This window comes from Nerophis lumbriciformis, linkage group LG32 (genome assembly GCF_033978685.3).
Source record: "Nerophis lumbriciformis linkage group LG32, RoL_Nlum_v2.1, whole genome shotgun sequence".
Classification (NCBI taxonomy): domain Eukaryota; kingdom Metazoa; phylum Chordata; class Actinopteri; order Syngnathiformes; family Syngnathidae; genus Nerophis; species Nerophis lumbriciformis.
In genome coordinates, this window is record NC_084579.2 from 18,219,901 (window position 1) to 18,240,496 (window position 20,596).

Here is a 20,596-nt window from a genome sequence, read left to right on the forward strand (position 1 = left end):
AAAAAAGTACTTTATCTTTACCATACCTGGCTGTCCAAATTAGGCATAATAATGTGTTAATTCCACGACTGCATATATCGGTTGATATCGGTATCAGTTGATATCGGCATCGCTAATTAAAGAGTTGGACAATATCGGAATATCGTATACCGGCAAAAAGCCATTATCGGACATCCCTAGTCAAAATAGATGTTTTTTTTTTGTTTTGTTTTTAATTTAATGAACCTTTATTTATAATATGCAACATTTATATACAATCAAGAAATAAAAATTATCAAAACAAGTACAGAAACAGTATAAAACAGCGCCAGGGGGTTGTAATTTCAATAAAGAAACTAAAATAGAATGCAAAAAAAATATATATATATATATATATGTATATATATATATATATATATATATATATATATATATATATATATATATATATATATATATATATATATATATATATATATATATATATATATGTGTGTGTGTGTGTGTGTGTGTAACAAAAAGTAAAGCCATAGGCTCACACAAGTTCAGTAAATAATTAAAATTTGGAACACAGCATCATAATAAATCATTAAAAAAAAAAAAGGGAAGGGAAGCTATAGTTTTCACAGCTTTTCGGTTAGAGGTAGAGAGTGTTAAGTAGGGTTCTAATTCTTTTTTAAAGGCACAAAAATAGGTCGGGTATTGAGAAACTTACATTTATGAATATAATACTTAGTCAATAGTATATATATATTTTTTTGCATTCTGTCATTTAAAGCGAACTGTCACTGGCTGTGACATCATAAAGATGCGACAACTCTAGTTCACGTTGGAAACCGTAACACTTGTATTTAAAAGTCTCCATTCTCTTTATGGAGGTAGCCCAATTCGATATTAATTGGTTAAAATCAGTAAAAAAAATAGGCAAAAAGCAAGAAAGCTAAAAAAAAAAATGTTTCACTACCCATATTCCGCGTGTATGTGAGAAAGAGGGCTCCATGCTGCGTTGAATTACCTCAGAAATCTGATAACGAAGGGAATAACGTCAAACGCGAACAACCTCTTTTAGATAGACTGCACGCATTATTGATGTCATTGCATGTAAAGTACAATATAAAGACATGTATGTCGTATTTATATTCTCACCGAAGCGGCCAAAGATGACGAATTATAAGATGTCCGAGTGCATTCGAATGCAACAGCAATTCATCCAAATAAGACAACTGAACACAAAGAAAACGTTACACTATTTTGTTTAAAAAAAACAAAAAAACAGCAAACTTAGTCCAGTGTTAGTTTATAGTGTTAGTATATTTAATTTTTATTGTTGCGATTATAATGTTAACCCTTGCCTGTGGAACCCAGACTAGCCGCTAGGGGCGCTGTTATTTGCCAACTTTATAATAAAGGTTCGTAGAAGAAGAGCGGCCCTAAGGCATGGTGGCTGTCAGTTTGTAATGAGCCAGCGAAACCATAACAAAGTCCTGCAATTCGAACTAATCACATTTATACCACCTTTGTGGATACTTGACCGTCAAAATGCAGATTACGTTGAAAACTCTGCAACAGCAGACGTTCAAAATCGACATTGACGAAGAGGAGACGGTAAGATTCGACATGGAGGGAATGGGAGTTGGGTATGCACAGGACGCAATTATGTTTTAAGCCTTTCAGTGTTTACCATTTATCTGTTTTGGCTGCTTACAATATTAACATTTTTCTATACAAAAATATGCAAGTTGTGTTTAAATGTTATGGAAATCTATATTAATGTGGAGTTGCTATGATTGACAACAGACTGAAAAGTAATCAGTATTTAGCCATAGCCCACTCCTTCATAATATTATGTCACCCCATTTTAAAATTATTATTGTTTACCTATGAATCAGCCAAAAATCCTACAAAAAAAGTCCCACAAATAGTTAAATAAAATATGATAATTGGATGACTGGTTCAAGGCTTTTTTCATGACTCTTCAACTTTCATTTTATGACTTTTAAGTACACTTTGGACCGCAATTCATGCAACACCATAATTTTGCAATATGTTTACTGTTTATATTTAGTATACGTTTTTTTTTCAATACACAGCTGAAAAAAAAATGACAGTGTTCGATGTCGTTGCTTTATTATGATGGTAAAATTGTCGTAATGTGTTACAAATGATTAGCTAACTTTACTGTGCTGATTTTCTTTCAGGTGACAACATTAAAAAAGCGAATTGAACAAGAGAAGGGATTGGACGATTTTCCTGTTGCCGGGCAAAAACTAATTTATGCTGGTATTTCATGCACTATTTTACCTTACTTCATATGTAATCATATATATTTTTTTTAAGCAGGGGTGTCCAAACTTTTTCCACTGAGCCTTCCTGGAATCAGAAACAAAAAACTGAAGGCTGCACGGACTACTTCGATTTATTTAAAAAAAATACATCATTCAACATTTTTGTAACATGTTGCAATATTGAAATTAATAACACGGTGGAACGTGTGCCTCACAATACGAAGGTCCTGGGTTCGATCCTCGGGATCTTTCTGTGTGGAGTTTGCATGTTCTCCCCGTGACTGTGTGGGTTCCCTCCGGGTACTCCGGCTTCCTCCCACCTCCAAAGACATGCACCTGGGGATAGGTTGATTGGCAACACTAAATTGGCCCTAGTGTGTGAATGTGAGTGTGAATGTTGTCTATCTGTGTTGGCCCTGCGATGAGGTGGCGACTTGTCCAGGGTGTACCTCGCCTTCCGCCCGAATGCAGCTGAGATAGGCTCCAGCGACCCCGAACCGGACAAGCGGTAGAAAATGGATGGATGGATGGGCATTATTCAACATGACCAACCGAAGCCAATGTCGGTCATTCTAATTGAAAAATAGCTTACATTTCAACTTTACGTTAAAACTGATAAGGCAAATAGTTTTTATGTATATTTTATTTTCATGTGGCTCTGAATCACTCTATCACAAAAAAGTAAGAGTTGTAGAAATTATTGGAAACTCAAGACAGCCATGACATTATGTTCTTTACAAGTGTATGTAAACTTTTGATCACGACTGTATCTTTTGACATAAAGTCAAAAGTATTTTTATGTTGCATGCTTTTTTGTCAAAACACTTTAATAGGAAAATGACAAAATATGCAATATTTTTGCCCCCAAAAGTATTCAAAGTTGAATATTTGATTTAAAATAATTGGAACCTATTTAAGGTTCCAATTTCTTTACATTATTACATTATTTACCTTAAATAGGTAAATAATTCATAAAATTGCTTTCGGTTCATCATTGTTTTTTGAGCACTGACAGTTTAAAACAAATCAGACTAAGGTCTCGTGGATCCAAAAGGCCTCTCTCCTCATAAAAGTGGTGAAAATAAGTCATATATTAGTTTTACTTTCAACGTTTAAATCATTGGATCAACTTCAGATCTGTCCGTCAATTATAAGTTCTTAAAATAAAATAGAAGTTTTAAAATAAAAACTGCCTACATGGCAGTTTTTTGTTATTAGTGTCAATATTGCAACATGTTTTCGTCACATTACACCTGCTTGCTCTCTTATTCCACTTTTTTGGGGGGGTTATACTTTTAAAATGTGCCACGGGTTAAAAAAATTAGGCCCGCATTTTGGACACCCCTGACAGTGTGTTTTTGTTTATTAATTTATTCTTTGTTTATACTTACTCTTTGTATATTCATACTTTACTATTTATATGGGCAGCACGGTGGTACAAGGGGGTAGTGTGTGTGCCTCACAATAAGAAGATCCTTGATTCAATTCTGGGCACTGGGTTTTTCTCTGTGGAGTTCGATATTTAAGAATCAATTGCATGTTCTCCCCGTGACTGCGTGGGTTCCCTCCGGGTACTCCGGCTTCCTCCCACCTCCAAAGACATGCACCTGGGGATAGGTTGATTGGCAACACTAAATTGGCCCTAGTGTGTGAATGTGAGTGTGAATGTTGTCTGTCTATCTGCGTTGGCCCTGAGGTGGCGACTTGTCCAGGGTGTACACCGCCTTCCGCCCGAATCCAGCTGGGATAAGCTCCAGCGACCCCGAGTGGGACAAGCGGTAGAAAATGGATGGATGGACTTTATTCTATTTTACAATATTGGTTTACTTGATTATAATACTGATCTAATTTGATACATTAGCCTTTATTGTAGTATTTATGGGAAAATCATGATAAATTATCTTTAATTGTGTCCCCAGGTAAAATTCTCAGCAATGACTCCGCCCTCAAAGAATACAAAATTGATGAGAAGAACTTTGTTGTTGTCATGGTGACAAAGGTTTGTTGCTTTTCCTTTTTTAGTAAGTAAGGTCTGCAGAGAGACACTTTGTGTTCTTTTTGTTTGTCGACAAAAAAACATTTTGCTCCTGAAATAATCATTCAACTTGTTTTATGTGTCGGTACAATTTATTTTACAGTACCTAAAATTCAAACTGCACTTAAATGTATTTTCATTTAGTATAACATACAGAATTTGATTTTTAAAAACTCCACAATCTGGGTCACCACTCGTTTGCCAAAGCAGGTGAGAAGCACTGATGCACACACGTAATCAAAGAATACAAATGGTAATTTACCATTTAAAAATGTTGTGTAGTACAAACCCCGTTTCCATATTAGTTGGGAAATTGTGTTAGATGTAAATATAAACGGAACACAATGATTTGCAAATCCCTTTCAACCCATATTCAATTGAATGCACTACAAAAGACAAGATATTTGATGTTCAAACTCATAAACTTTTTTTTTTTTTTTGCAAATAATAATTAACTTAGAATTTCATGGCTGCAACACGTGCCAAAGTAGTTGGGAAAGGGCATGTTCACCACTGTGTTACATGGCCTTTTCTTTTAACAACACTCAATAAACGATTGGGAACTGAGGAAACTAATTGTTGAAGCTTTGAAAGTGGAATTATTTCCCATTCTTGTTCTATGTAGAGCTTCAGTCGTTCAACAGTCCGGGGTCTCCGCTGTCGTATTTTACGCTTCATAATGCGCCACACATTTTTGATGGGAGACAGGTCTGGACTGCAGGTGGGCCAGGAAAGTACCCGCACTCTTTTTTTTACGAAGCCACGCTGTTGTAACACGTGCTGAATGTGGCTTGGCATTGTCTTGCTGAAATAAGCAGGGGCGTCCATGAAAAAGACGGCGCTTAGATGGCAGCATATGTTGTTCCAAAACCTGTATGTACCTTTCAGCATTAATGGTGCCTTCACAGATGTGTAAGTTACCCATGCCTTGGGCACTAATACACCCCCATACCATCACAGATGCTGGCTTTTGAACTTTGCGTCGATAACAGTCTGGATGGTTCGCTTCTCTTTTGGTCCGGATGACACGATGTCCAATATTTCCAAAAACAATAGCTTTAACTTGCACTTACAGATGTAGCGACCAACTGTATTTAGTGACAGTGGTTTTCTGTAGTGTTCCTGAGCCCATGTGGTGATATCCTTTAGAGATTGATGTCGGTTTTTGATACAGTGCCGTCTGAGGGATCGAATGTCACGGTCATTCAATGTTGGTTTCCGGCGATGCCGCTTACGTGGAGTGATTTCTCCAGATTCTCTGAACCTTTTGATGATATTATGGACCGTAGATGTTGAAATCCCAAAATTTCTTGCAATTGCACTTTGAGAAACGTTGTTCTTAAACTGTTTGACTATTTGCTCACGCAGTTGTGGACAAAGGGGTGTACCTCGCCCCAACCTTTCTTGTGAAAGACTGAGCATTTTTGGGGAAGCTGTTTTTATACCCAATCATGGCACCCACCTGTTCCAAATTAGTCTGCACACCTGTGGGATGTTCCAAATAAGTGTTTGATGAGCATTCCTCAACTTTATCAGTATTTATTGCCACCTTTCCCAACTTCTTTGTCACGTGTTGCTGGCATCAAATTCTAAAGTTAATGATTATTTGCACAAAAAAAAATGTTTATCAGTTTGAACATCAAATATGTTGTCTTTGTAGCATATTCAACTGAATATGGGTTGAAAAGGATTTGCAAATCATTGTATTCCGTTTATATTTACATCTAACACAATTTCCCAACTCATATGGAAACGGGGTTTGTAAATGTTAACTTGAAAGAAGTCTTATAGTATTCACTAGACCACTAATAATTTGTTTACTGCAACTTTGAGAGGAAAAAAGTTTACTTCCACGAAACGTACCAAATCCAAACTGCTAATGTTGCGTAGGTTATCACGGGCTAACTTGTTGCAATGTGTGATGCTCGCGACCCCGCCTCGTTGCAGAAAGATGCTTAATGAATGACAAGAGGCTTTGCCCTCTTCCTTTCATTCAGCACAAACGCCCGCAGCTGCTGAGACCGATGCAAAGTGTGACAGCTCTTGCAGTCCTTAAACTATCATGCGCATGGCAATTTATCGAGGCTGGCAAAGTCATCAAGTTAATTTCCATTCATCCTTCGATGAAATTACTTATGGAATTAAGGCCCCAGTTCTAACTACATGCTACTTTGTATTCGAAATGGCAAAATCTGAGCTAGTCTGCCCCACAACAGGAGGATAGAGTGAAAAAAAGGAACAAAGTGACGACAAAGATCTTTGGTATATTTCTATCATACTTATAGAGATATCCGGTCACAGGACAGCAAATTCCAAACGTCTCGTTTGTAGGAAGTCGTGTTGTACCGATACCAATATTTTGGTACCGGTACCAAACTGTATTTGGATACTTTTTGGTACTTTTCGATAATTTTCTAAATAAAGGGGACCACAAATATTGGTTTTATTTTAACAAAGAATACTTTAAACATGTTTCTTATTGCAAGTTTGTCCTTAAATAAAATTGTGAACATACTAGACAACTTGTCTTTTTAGTAGTAAGTAAGCAAACAAAGGCTCCTAATTTAGCTGCTGACATATGCAGTAACATATTGTGTCATTTTCCATTTTATTACTTTGTCAAAATTATTAAGGACAAGTGGTAGAAAATGAATTATTAATCTACTTGTTCATTTACTGTTAATATCTGCTTAGTTTCCCTTTTAACATGTTCTATCTACACTTCTGTTAAAATGTAATAATCACTTAGTCTTCTGTTGTTTGATACTTTACATTAGTTTTGGATGATACCCCAAATTTAGGTATCAATCCGATACCAAGTCGTTACAGGATCATACATTGGTCATATTCAAAGTCCTCATGTGTCCAGGGACATATTTCCTGAGTTTATAAACATAATATACTTTTTTTTTTTAACGAAAAAAGATTTGGTGATGCTAAAAAATATCGATGTAATCATAGTAGTATTATAGGAGCGTACTAGTTACGCTCCTGTCCTTGGTATCATTACAGTGGATGTTAGGTGTAGAACTGCCAATGGCGTTTGTTTACATTGTGACGCGGGTGAGCTACGGTGTGTAGTGAAGCATGTTTAGCTATTCCTCGTCCTGCAGGGATGATACTTGTAAGAAACGTACTTTATTTGTCGCCATGGAGGCGAGGATTAGTGATTTAGAAGTAGCTAAAACACTGCCGACTGCGGCTGGACTTAAGCCACTAGCTAGCTAGCCATGTCTTAAAGCACCTCTTCCTGAGGGCGTTTCAGTGTTATAACTTTATCGTTAGTTTTTAAGCCAAGATGCGTCCGTTCTCCCTTTTCTGTCTACACACTGTGTCTGCTTGTAAGTACTCTGTGATTGTGCGCTGCCGAACATGCTCCTCTGCTCGTAAAACCAGCAATGACACAATATGACGGGGTGCGGGGGGTGGGGGACCGGTACCCTTTAGAGGCGGCGTAGTACCGAATATGATTCATTAGTATCGCGGTACTATGCCAGTACCGGTATACCGTACAACCTTAGGAGGAAGTATGAAGAAAGGCAAGATTCTTTTATAAATATCTCCGCAATGCGTACATGGTTTGATTTCACACTTCCGGGACTTATTGGGATTCATAATTAAACAAAAACAGGGACCATCAGGTAAGAATCGTTGGTTTTGCATATAAGGTCCCCTTTAATCAAACATTAGCATGGTCTCACAACGTAGATAGATGCAACTTTATCAGAACCCTAATGAAAAACAGTCACTCGTTCAATTGCAACCAATCTACTCTATTTTTCGGATTATAAATCGCAGTTTTTTTCATAGTTTGGCGGGGGGTGCGACTTATACTCTGGAGCGATTTATGTGTGAAATTATTAACACATTACCGTAAAATATCAAATAATATTATTTAGCTCATTCACGTAAGAGACTAGACGTATATCAGCAATTGTCACACACACACGTCTGTCCGGATTCAGAAAGGCTGGAATAATTGGAACGGCAACTGACGATGACTCTGACGTAAGCGATGTACCGATAGAAGTGGAAGCGGCACATTGTCTACCTTTAGAGTTGGCAGAGTTGTTTAGAAGCGACACCGAGGAAGAAGATTTCATGGGATTTAGCGATTAGGAGTGACAGATTGTTTGGTAAACGTATAGCATGTTCTATATGTTATAGTTATTTGAATGACTCTTACCATAATATGTTACGTTAACATACCAGGCACGTTCTCAGTTGGTTATTTATGCCTCATATAACGTACACTTATTCAGCCTGTTGTTCACTATTCTTTATTTATTTTAAATTGCCTTTCAAATGTCTATTCTTGGTGTTGGATGTTATTAAATGCATTTCCCCCCAAAAATGCGATTCATACTCTAGTGCAGGGGTCGGCAACCTTTACCAGTCAAAGAGCCATTTTGACCAGTTTCAGAAATTATAGAAAACAATGGGAGCCGCAAAAATTTTTGACATTTTAAACGAATTAACACTGCCTACAAAGTTTTTTTTTTGCTTTGTGCTATGTATCTCAGACACGCTGCCCACACCTTTCATGGAATTTTAAAGCTGGTGCGGCACGCGGGTTGTAAATGAATAGCGTGTCGTGATGATACAGCATATAGCGCCCACTACGACCAGCGTGCCTGATCAGCCACATGTTGAATGGGGCTTCCGCTTGCTCACTAGGTGACAGCAAGGCATACTTACTCAACAACCACACAGGTTACACTGACGGTGGCGGTATAAAAAAAACTTTAACACTCTTACTAATAATGCGCCACACTGTGAACCCACACCAAACAAGAATGACAAACACATTTCGGGAGAACATCTGCACCGTAACACAACATAAACACAACAGGACAAATACCCAGAATCCCATGCAGCCCTAACTCTTCCGGGCTACATTATACACCCCCGCTACCAAACCCCGCCCACCTCAACCGACGCACAGAGAGGGGGGCGGGGGGTTATGTGTGAGGGAGCAGGCTTGGGGTGGGGGCGGGGTTTGGTGGTAGCAGGGGTGTATAATGTAGCCCGGAAGAGTCAGGGCTGCATGGGTTTATGGGTGTTTGTTCTGTTGTGTTTATGTTGTGTTAAGGTGCAGATGTTCTCCCAAAAAGTGTTTGTCATTCTTGTTTGGTTTTGGTTCAAAGTGTGGCGCATTATTAGTAAGAGTGTTAAAGTTGTTTTATATGGTCACCGTCAGTGTAACCTGTGTGGCTGTTGACCAAGTATGCATTGCTGTCACTTACGTGTGCAAGCAGAAGATGTATATTGTATCACAAGTGTTGGGCTGTTAATGCAGATTGTAGAGGGCGCCAAATGTTGTACCATCATGGCATGTCCTTATTATAGCTGTAAGGGTGAAAATCAGTGAATATTAATCCCGGGAGTTTTCTGCGAGAGGTACTGAAATCCGGAAGTCTCACGGGAAAATTGGGGGGTTCAGCAAGTAAGCTGCTGAGCCGCATCAGAGTGATCAAAGAGCCGCGGGTTGCCGACCCCTGCTCTAGTGCGAATTATATATGTTTTTTCCCTTCTTTATTATGATTTTCGGCCGGTGCGATTTATACTCTGGAGCGATTTATAATCCGAAAAATACGGTATACACATTTTAGTTTACCAGCATTCGTACAAATAAAAGCCTATAAAAACAGCCGTTAGTTCAAATAAATTCCCAGTTACTCTCTGCACTTGAGTAAACAATCCACCCACTAATGTAATTAAGGATTATTGCTGATCATTTGGTGGCAGTTGTGTTTTTAAATGTACTAATACTGTTTTTATTTTTGTGTCCTAATGATGGACGTGTAGCCTAAAAAGGGCCCAGCCGCCACTACTACTAAGCCGTCATCCTCATCCAGCACCGAGGCACCTGTGACGACGACGCCCACGTCACAGACGCCCACAGAGCGTGTCCCGGCTGATGGCCAACCAGATGCAAGGCGACCTGCCGCCGCCTTCCCCACGCCTCTTTCTGTCGAGTAATGGCGTGATAATAGTCTGATTTTGATCTGTGATATGAACCATCACCATTCCCCTTTCTCGTGCAGAAGCTTGGACGCTTCCATGAACTTAATTGACGAAGCAGGTTCGAATCTCGGTAAGGCCACAGTACTTAATTTTACTGCCACACTTTTGCTCCGTCAAACATGAGGTGCTCTTGTAGTGACAGGCACATCGTACGACGCCATGGTGACCGAGATGATGCTCATGGGCTACGAGAGGGAGCAGGTAGTGGGGGCTCTGAGAGCGAGCTTTAACAACCCAGACCGGGCTGTGGAGTACCTGCTCTCGGTAAAAAAAACTACACTTCTCTGACAGTAAAGGCAGAATTTTTGTGCTTGATGTCAATTTACTACATTGTGTTCAGTATCTAACAAAAGTTACCACACCCCTCATGTTTCAGCACCGATTTTTATTAAGTGGTGGCCCGATACAACCTTTTCACTTCCGATAAATAAATGAATGATAAATGGGTTATACTTGTATAGCGCTTTTCTACCTTCAAGGTACTCAAAGCGCTTTGACACTATTTCCACATTCACCCATTCACACACACATTCACACACTGATGGCGGGAGCTGCCATGCAAGGCGCTAACCAGCATCCATCAAGGGTGAAGTGTCAAGGACACAACGGACGTGACTAGGATGGTAGAAGGTGGGGATTGAACCCCAGTAACCAGCAACCCTCCGAATGCTGGCACGGCCACTCTACCAACTTCGCCACGCCGTCCCATATAAAATAAATAAATAATAATAATAATAAATAAATAAAATATCAATATTCCAGCCTTGGGTATTGGCCGATATCGGCATTAATCATAGCACATGCTTCTATTATTTTGTAGTGTGGAATATTAGAAAAGGTTTGATCAAGTGAGAAACGTCGGTGGGTGTGGAAAACACTAACCTACAGTCGTGGTCAAAAGTTTACATACACTTGTAAAGAACATAATGTCATGGCTGTCTTGAGTTTCCAATAATTTTTACAACTCTTATTTTTTTGGGGGATAGAGTGATTGGAGCACATACTTGTTGGTCACAAAAACATTCATTAAGTTTGGTTCTTTTATGAATTTCCCAAAGTCCTGACTTACGTGTGGACAATGCTGAAGAAACAAGTCCATGTCAGAAAACCAACAAATTTAGCTGAACTGCACCAATTTTGTCAAGAGGAGTGGTCAACCAGAAGCTTGCCAGAAGCTTGTGGATGGCTACCAAAAGCGTCTTATTGCAGTGAAACTTGCCAAGGGACATGTAACCAAATATCAACATTGCTGTATGTATACTTTTGACCGAGCAGATTTGGTCACATGTTCAGTAGACCCATAATAAATTCATAAAAGAACCAAACTTCATGAATGTTTTTTTGTGACCAACAAGTATGTGCTCCAATCACTCTATTACAAAATAATAACAGTTGTAGAAATTATTGGAAACTCAAGACAGCCACGACATTATGTTCTTTACAAGTGTATGTAAACTTTTGACCACGACTGTAGGCCAAGGACCAGATGGGGGGATTACATCTCCTCTCTGGCCTGGGAACGCTTCGGGATTCCCCAAGAGGAAGTTGCTAATGTTGCTCTGGAGAGGGAAGTCTGGGGGTCTCTGCTGGAGCTGTTGTGCATGTTCCCAATTCCGGATAAGCGGTTGAAGATGGATGGATGGATGGAACTTTTGAAAACTAGAACATAAGTGCCATATAATAAAGGAGCTAGTAGGATCGCTGTGAGGTGGCATGGCGTAGTCAGCCAAATTTTAAAACTGTCTGAATTTATTTACAATAAATAAATCAATTACGGTATTGACGTTTACTAATCGATTTTATAATCGTCCATGTTCGAATTGCGATGCATCTAAAAATCGATTATTTCCCCCACCTCTAAGGACACCCATTATTTCGTCTTCTCAAGAGACAATATTAAACATTATATTTCTATTTACTTTAGAATAGTCCTTGTACAGTTTGGAAAGCAGTATATACTTAATATCCACTGAAAATAAGTTAACACACAGTAGAGATGCGCGGTTTGCGGACAGAACCGCGCAGTCCGCGGATAATCCGCGGGTCGGGCGGGTGACATGACGAAAAAAATAGATTTTAAATAGATCGGGCGGGTGGCGGTTGAACCAATTCGGAAATATATATACATAGTTAAATGTTGTTACCCACATACGAAAAACGAGCAGCACTCTTTGAAACAGGCAATTATTCATCAGGCACAGCAGCACATCACACCGGCAGCAAACGTGGTACACGACAAACTAAAAAAGGGAATACTAAAGACCAGGGGGAAAAAGACCAGCTATTTGCCTTGGCCAATAAGTTGCAGGTAATTTATTATTATTATTTATTTAATTTATTTTTGTTTAAATAGGGATGACATACATATGTTATTGTATAATTTAAGTTTGTGCGCGTGATTGACAGCCTAAGGCTTATGAGGCACATTTTTTATTTATTTTTTTATTTCAACTTAAAAACGTATGAGCCTATGCCTACAGCATAGGCTATGTGTTTATCTTTATTTTCCTGCCTGTCGTTGACAATGGAGATTGTCTGATATTTTGTCATGGCTGCAGATCAATCAATAAAGGTTCATCTTTGTCGCAAAATTGTTCACTGTTTCACTGTGCAGCCCGCCCTCGTCCCTATTTGAGCATTATAACGTTAACCAGTTAATATTCATTGAAATAAATTCAGAACATTTTTTTTACCTAACGAAAATATAGGCCTAGTCTTTCTAAAACATTTTTTTAACTTCTTAAAAGCCTCGTTCGGCTTGCTGCAACTTCGCACACAAAGTGTGAGGAACGCACTCCTGATCTGAGGGCATTGGCAACAATAGTCAACACTTTCTTAATGGAAATGACAATAATATTATAATAATGATAAATATTATTATCACGCATTAATATCTCTTAGCCACTAATGCGTGGCCAAGAGATATTAATGCGTGGCACGCATTGAATGTCTCTGCTTCATTGGATCAGTCTCCTTTCTTTAACAGGCAAAAGCTTTCTAACCTCACTAATGCCTTGCATCGTCTATATTAGATATATAACAACGGGCGGGTGTGGATTTGATAAAATGTTAGTTCGGGTGGATGACGACTTTTGTGATGCGGTTGCGGATGAAATAATTGCCTATCCACGCATCTCTAACACACAACCATTATTTTCTAAATAGCTTGCAACACGTGTGAGTAGAACTCAGTTACTGGAATTCCAGAGCTCCATGATGACCTTACTGGTGTATGTTACACACCTTGGGATCCTCCACTTCTCTTCCTTCTGCTTGAGGGTGTACCACTGGTGCTCAATTGTGTTCATGTCTAGAGGTCTTTATTGTGTTGTGTAACTGCCATGCAGCCCTGTTTCCTAAAGGAGAGGGCTCTGTTTCAGACTGTCACAGCACACATTGGAATTAATTTTTCCTTCAGTGAACCACAGCTGACTATTGCCGGCAGCACTCATGCTGCCCTAGTCCCTACCACCACCATGCTTGACCATTGGTTAAACATAATTATGTTGAATTTGTGTTGTCTGCTAGTTAGACAGTAATTGTGTTGTCATTTTTCGTGGATAGTAAATTTACCACTTTTGCACCTTGAGAAAATGTACTGTAACATAAAAGAGTCTGGAGCTGTAAGATACAGTGGAACGAGCAGGTTCGTAAATACAAAAATTTGTATAATAAAGCAAATTTCTCAATAAGAAACCATTTTTAATATGAATAATTGGTTGCATGCTCAACAAAAGTCCATATTTTAATACAAGCTTGTACAATTTAAACACAATATAAAGTACTAAACTAGACATGTCCGATAATATCAGGCTGCCGATATTGTCGGCCGATAAATGCTTTAAAATGTAATATCGGAAATTTTCGGTATCGGTTTCAAAAAGTAAAATGTATGACTTTTTTAAAACGCCGCTGTACGGAGTGGTACACGGACGTAGGGAGAAGGACAGAGCGCCAATAAACCTTAAAGGCACCGCCTTTGCGTGCCGGTCCAATCACATTATACCTACGGCTTTTCACACACACAAGGAATGCAAGCATACTTGGTCAACAGCCATACAGGTCATACTGTGGGGGGCCGTATAAACAACTTTAACACTGTTACAAATATGCGCCACACTATGAACCCACACCAAACAAGAATGACAAACACATTTCGGGAGAACATCCGCACCGTAACACAACATAAACACAACAGAACAAATACCCAGAACCCCTAGCAGCACTAACTTTTCTGGGACGCTACAATATACACCCCCCCCCCCCAACTTAACCCGCCCACCCCGCCCCCCTCAACCTCCTCATGCTCTCTCAGGGAGAACATGTCCCAAATTCCAAGCTGCTGTTTTGAGGCATGTTAAAAAAAAATAATGCACTTTGTGACTTCAATAATAAATATGGCAGTGCCATGTTGGCATTTTTTTTCCATTACTTGAGTTGATTTATTTTGGAAAACCTTGTTACATTGTTTAATGCATCCAGCGGGGCATCACAACAAAATTAGGCATAATAATGTGGTAATTCCACGACTGTATATATCAGTATCGGTTGATATCGGAATCGGCAATTAAGAGTTGGACAATATCGGAATATCGGATATCGACAAAAAAGCCATTATCGGACATCTCTATACTAAACAGTAATATATGTCAAACATCAAAGAAGGGGTTTTGGATCAATATCACACTGTCTCTGGCGCTGTGGTGCACACAGGTTGAAATTACAAAACTCCTGTAGCAGCCAGGTCGCTACAATGAGTAGGAACAAAAAATAAAATCTGCTTTACCTTGTAGGTTAATCTTTTTTGTGTGCTGCGGAAGGGAGGGCGAGATGGTGAAGGCAGTATCGACAACCCTGTGGATACGTCCTGAATGTTTCAAAACACACATTGCTTGTCTATTGCTTTCCTCGGACTGATACTGAGCTAGAAAAACTAGTAAAATGATGTAAAAATGCTAAAACACTTAAAAGCACACAAAAGTAGGTAATGGCAGCACTGTGCTGACTGAATGAGCACCGAAGAGTGATCCGCCCTCCCACGATGGATGTGCTGCCGGACACACAATGGGTGGATGAAACATTTGTTCGTGCACCATGTTTGTATTCTGTGATTCATAAATCGGACGTTCCTACAATAAGAGGTTTTTAAACTCAGGTTTCACTGTACTGCATAATATTAATCTTTCATACTCTGGATTTAAACATTTTCACTCTGAATGTACCATTAGGAAATCCCAAGCAGAGACCAGGTCCAAGCCAGAGGCTCTGACGCTGCGTTTTCTCCACTGACTGGCGCTCTAAGTGGACCTACAGGGGATATAAGCGACCCGGTCAACACTGGCGCTTCAGAAGGTGCAGGTGAGAGGACTTGTGACTCTGCAGCAGCATCTGTCTTCATGTAGCAAATGTTTATTTTCATGGCATATTGGATTTTGTCACGCTCTCAGGCAATCCGCTCAGCTTCCTAAGGAACCAGCCCCAGTTCTTTATGATGCGACAGTTGATCCAGCAGAACGCTGCGCTGCTTCCCGCGCTGCTGCAGGAAATTGGCAGGGAAAACCCAGAGCTTCTGCAGGTAAACGATACATTAAACATCCTTACCAACCAGCACTGTACAGTGGAACCAAATTAAAGTCAAATACAATCAGTTCCGGGGTTTTTCCCATGTAAAATAATCAGGGACTCTCTGTTTCAAAAAGTCAAATTTAAGACTTTTAGACTGTGGTTAAAAAAAGACTAATTACACACTCATACTGACAAAAAAGTGCAGCTGTGCAGGTGTTTGTGGCATTTTGGCATATTTTGACATGGACCTGTTTCGGATTGTTGACTAGTTTTTTTTTTGTTCCATTTACTTTTTCCACAATGTTTACAAATGCTGCTCTCTACAATAGTTCCAAATCCCGGTCCTGACCCGCAATAACGTTATTATATTTTTAAGACCTTTCATCGTCTTATTTAAGACTTTCTGAAGGATTTTGAATTTTTAATACATTTTAAGGCCTTAAATTCAAATGATTGTATTTATGACTTTTTAAGACCCTGCAGGTACACAGGTAATGGACAAAGAAATGAGGTTATATGATCAAACTACAGTGGAACCTCAATTTATGAGGTTTCTTGAACTGGGTTCTTTTAATAAAGTTTGTACAGTGAATCAAATTTCTCCATAAATAATGTACATTTGAATAATGGGTTCCAGCCTAGACAAAAGTCCATATTTTAGTGAATGTTTGTACACTTTGAACACACTATGAAGTGATATACTGTACTATGTATCAAACAATCATAAGGAGCTGATGGATCAACGCTCTATTTAATAACAAGCCAAAACAACGACGACAAGCTTAACTGTCCTTTATGCGCTGCTCTGCCAACATGTGCACACACACAGAAGTCCCCTTGGTGCCCTCACAAATGATCAGAAATCACAACAATCCTTAACTTTAACCACCATTTTGCTACAATAACACACACTTAAAAAGTAAAATCCACAATTATGTTGGCAAATAAGCAGCTGACAAAGGAAAGAAAGGAGCAGACAGGGGGAAGGAGGGAGGGGCGGTCTGTGAGTGTGCACTCTTGGAAGAGACACAGCTGAATGAGAGGCAGTGTCTTTTCCTCCGTTGTGATATAAGTCCGCTTTGGCAGATTTTTCCGGAAAAGTCTGGTCTCATCACAAAAAACGTTGTGTAGTACAAAGCCCGCTTCGTCAATCTCTTCAATACGAGCAAGCACAGAATGGATGCCAGCGGGACACAAAATGAACAAAAGAAGCATTCGCACACAGAGAAATGGTTCGCACACATAGTTGGCCCGATCTAATAGTTCGGAAATCAAAAGGTTCGCAAAAAGAGGGGGTTTATAAATTGAGGTTCCACTCTATCTCTATTATAAAACCTTATTCAATGTGTAAGGTAGGGCTGTCTTTTACTAAAGATTTTCATAGTCGAATCTGATTAGATTTTGCCCATCGTCGACGATCAGTCCAATCAATGGCGGGTTTTTTTTAAGAGAAATGAACAGATGGCGGTTAGTGGTAGTTTATACTCACTGGTCACTAGGTGTCAGTAACGTCACATGTATGTCTAGAGTCGTGTATCGAGAGAGTATGGCAGACCCGGTTCCAGGCGATCTCCTCAATGATTTGTCAGAAGGCGTTCACGTGACTACAGGGCGCCTTGCTTTCCACCAACCTTGAGCTGATGCTATGTGTTTGCGGCGATTCCTCGTTAGTTTCTCAACGTGTAAAAATGCCCTGTTGTGCAGAAGAGGCTGGCTGCTTCACCCGCAAGAATTGTGGAAAGCTTTTACATCGCTTTGCCCACAACCCGGAAAGAAGACAAAAATGAGAAGTGAAGGTTTGCCATCAACACAGAAGAGCCACGAACTAAAGTGTCTTGTGCCATGTAAACACATGGCACAACGTCTGTGTTTTGTTCAGGAGAGAACACACAGAATCTAATACAAATGTGGGGCGGTATAGCTCGGTTGGTGGAGTGGCCGTGCCAGCAACTTGAGGGTTGCAGGTTCGATCCACGCTTCCACCATCCTAGTCACTGCTGTTGTGTCCCTGGGCAGACACTTTACCCACCTGCTCCCAGTGCCACCCACACTGGTTTAAATGTAACTTAGATATTGGGTTTCACTATGTAAAGCGCTTTGAGTCACTAGAGAAAAGCGCTATATAAATATAATTCACTTCACTTCAAATAATAGCACAATAAATTAATCAATTTAAGAGATAGTTTGGCAAAAACAGACTATCTTTGAATCTAAGTAAAACTTAACTCAGCAGCAGTAGAGAAAGTCAAACAGAAATACAAAAAAAACAGACATTGAAAGACTAAAAGAAACCACATTTTGGGTATAATAATAGAACTGGAAATCTCATAAAAATATCCAACATAAAGTGGCAAGAAATAGGTCAATAATGTATAAAGCAAAATATGTTCTGGACCAAAAATCACTCCATATAATCTACTGCTCGCTGGTGTAGCCATATCTGAGTTATTGTGCAGAACTATGGGAAAATAATTACAAATGTACACGTACTTATTACCTTGTTCCAAAAAAAAATGATCAGATAAATTAACGTTGGCTTTTGAGAACCCTTTATTTTTTAAATCAAAATTATTGCAATTCTATGATCTGTTGCATTTTCCAACAGTTAAAATTATGTACAAAGCAAAAATGAGGGTAATACATTTTTTTGTTTTTTTTGTCGTTCTGTGTATTTTGTTATGTTGCAATAGAGAGCCTGCTGGTCACTAAACACTGCATGAATGTAGCAGCAGAGTGCGTCAAATACAGCTGCAAAATTATACATTGACAAAATGAGCTGGAGGATGTTTATAACTATACATAGATGTATTATTTTGGTTTAATTAGTCAGGAAAACTAACGTCAGAATGACCGCAATGCATGCTTCCTTGCAGAGCCCCACACGTCCTTGGTTGCAAAAATAGCGCCTGTTTAGTTTGCCATACTCTTTGTATACACGACTCTTAATTGCTGTGCGCTTATATGGGATATACTAAACTTTGTCTGCCATATAGAAACATCCTTGCAAAAATATTAATGTGTGCAGATTTATTGAATAAAATTACAGCGTGGCTTAGATGGTAGAGCAGACGCTGTACTAGGCTTTTGTGAGGATACTTTATGCACAAGCATTTGCAACACTCTAACCACTAGGGCTGCGAATCTTTGGGTGTCCCACGATTCGATTCAATATCGATTCTTGGGGTCACGGTTCGATTATAAATCGATTTTTTTCGATTCAACGCGATTCTCGATTAAAAAACGATATGTTTCCGATTCCAAACAATTCTCTATTCATTCAATACATAGGATTTCAGCAGGATCTACCCCAGTCTGCTGACATGCAAGCAGAGTAGTATATTTTTCTAAAAAGCTTTTATAATTGTAAAGGACAATGTTTTATCAACTAACTGCAATAATGTAAATTTGTTTTAACTATTAAATGAACCAAAAATATTACTTATTTTATCTTTGTGAAAATATTGGACATAGTGTGTTGTCAAGCTTATGAGACGCGATGCAAGTGTAAGCAATTGTGACACTATTGTTCATTTTTATCTTATTTTTTTATTTGTTTTTATAAATGTCTAATGATAATGTCAATGAGGGATTTTTAATCACTGCTATGTTGAAATTGTTACTTATATTGATACTGTTAATATTCATTTTTGTTTCACTACTTTTGAATTGTTTGGTTTTGGAATTGGATTGCTTTATTATGGTATTGTTGTGTATTGTTTTGTTGGATTGATTATTTTAAATAAAATAAAAATCGATAATGAATCGTACAACGTGAGAATGGCGATTTTAATTCGAATCGATTTTTTCCCACACCCCTACTTAACCACTGTAGGAAATCAGCAACAATCAAGAGGACTTCATCCAGATGCTGAATGAACCCCTTCCAGAGCCGTCACCGACAGCCGGTGGAGGCGGGGGGACCGCCGGTGCACCGGTGGACTCTCAAAGCGGAAGTAACATGAGCTACATCCAGGTCACCCCGCAGGAAAAAGAAGCCATCGAGAGGGTGAGGACGCCGCCATCCATGACCGACTAGTTTGTCTGCAAGAAGGCGTGTGTGTGGTTAACTTGCGTGTCTCATGTGTTGCAGTTAAAAGCCTTAGGATTTCCAGAGGGACTCGTTATACAAGCTTACTTTGCTTGTGAGAAGAACGAGAACTTGGCTGCCAACTTCCTTTTACAGCAGAATTTTGATGACGACTGATGGACGATTTACAACGTAACTTTTTTGATTTCTGGTATGGGCTATTAATATACAGTAAAAGAGATTTAAATAAATATCTCCCCACCAAACTTTGTTTTTAGCCACTTCTGTCCACTTTCATCACTATTAAATCCAGCAACAGTTTAAGTATACAGAAATGTTTTTACTTTAAAATCATTATTGTATACGCGCATCATGTTTTGTTTTTCTTTTTTTTTATATATATAAGTTTGCGTTAAAACTGCACTGATAATGTTTTTCTACAATTATACATCCCTTATTCGCATGTAAACCAAAATGATTATTAGGGACGGCGTGGCGCAGTGGAAGAGTGGCCGTGCGCGACCCGAGGGTCGCTGGTTCAATCCCCACCTAGTACCAACCTCGTCATGTCCGTTGTGTCCTGAGCAAGACACTTCACCCTTGCTCCTGATGGGTGCTGGTAGCGCCTTGCATGGCAGCTCCCTCCATCAGTGTGTGAATGTGTGTGTGAATGGGTAA

General features: G+C 39.2%; 1 protein-coding gene across 1 annotated transcript; it reads left to right on the forward strand.

The window, feature by feature from the left end:
- Positions 1-1,205: 1,205 nt before the first annotated feature.
- Positions 1,206-20,184, forward strand: rad23b (RAD23 homolog B, nucleotide excision repair protein). The gene is made up of 10 exons (XM_061926989.2): positions 1,206-1,584; positions 2,178-2,259; positions 4,184-4,263; positions 10,108-10,277; positions 10,347-10,396; positions 10,463-10,590; positions 15,555-15,684; positions 15,774-15,901; positions 19,724-19,897; positions 19,982-20,184. Exons 1-10 carry the CDS (start codon positions 1,519-1,521, stop codon positions 20,093-20,095), a joined length of 1,122 nt encoding a protein of 373 aa, XP_061782973.1. The 5' UTR covers positions 1,206-1,518; the 3' UTR covers positions 20,096-20,184.
- Positions 20,185-20,596: the final 412 nt, after the last annotated feature.

Coding starts and splice junctions, on each gene's coding strand:
- rad23b (XM_061926989.2), top strand. CDS start 1,519: ATGCAGATTACGTTGAAAACTCTGCAACAGCAGACGTTCAAAATCGAC. Junction 4,264..10,107: donor TTGTTGTCATGGTGACAAAG/GTTTGTTGCTTT, acceptor ATGGACGTGTAG/CCTAAAAAGGGCCCAGCCGC. Junction 10,591..15,554: donor CTGTGGAGTACCTGCTCTCG/GTAAAAAAAACT, acceptor ATGTACCATTAG/GAAATCCCAAGCAGAGACCA.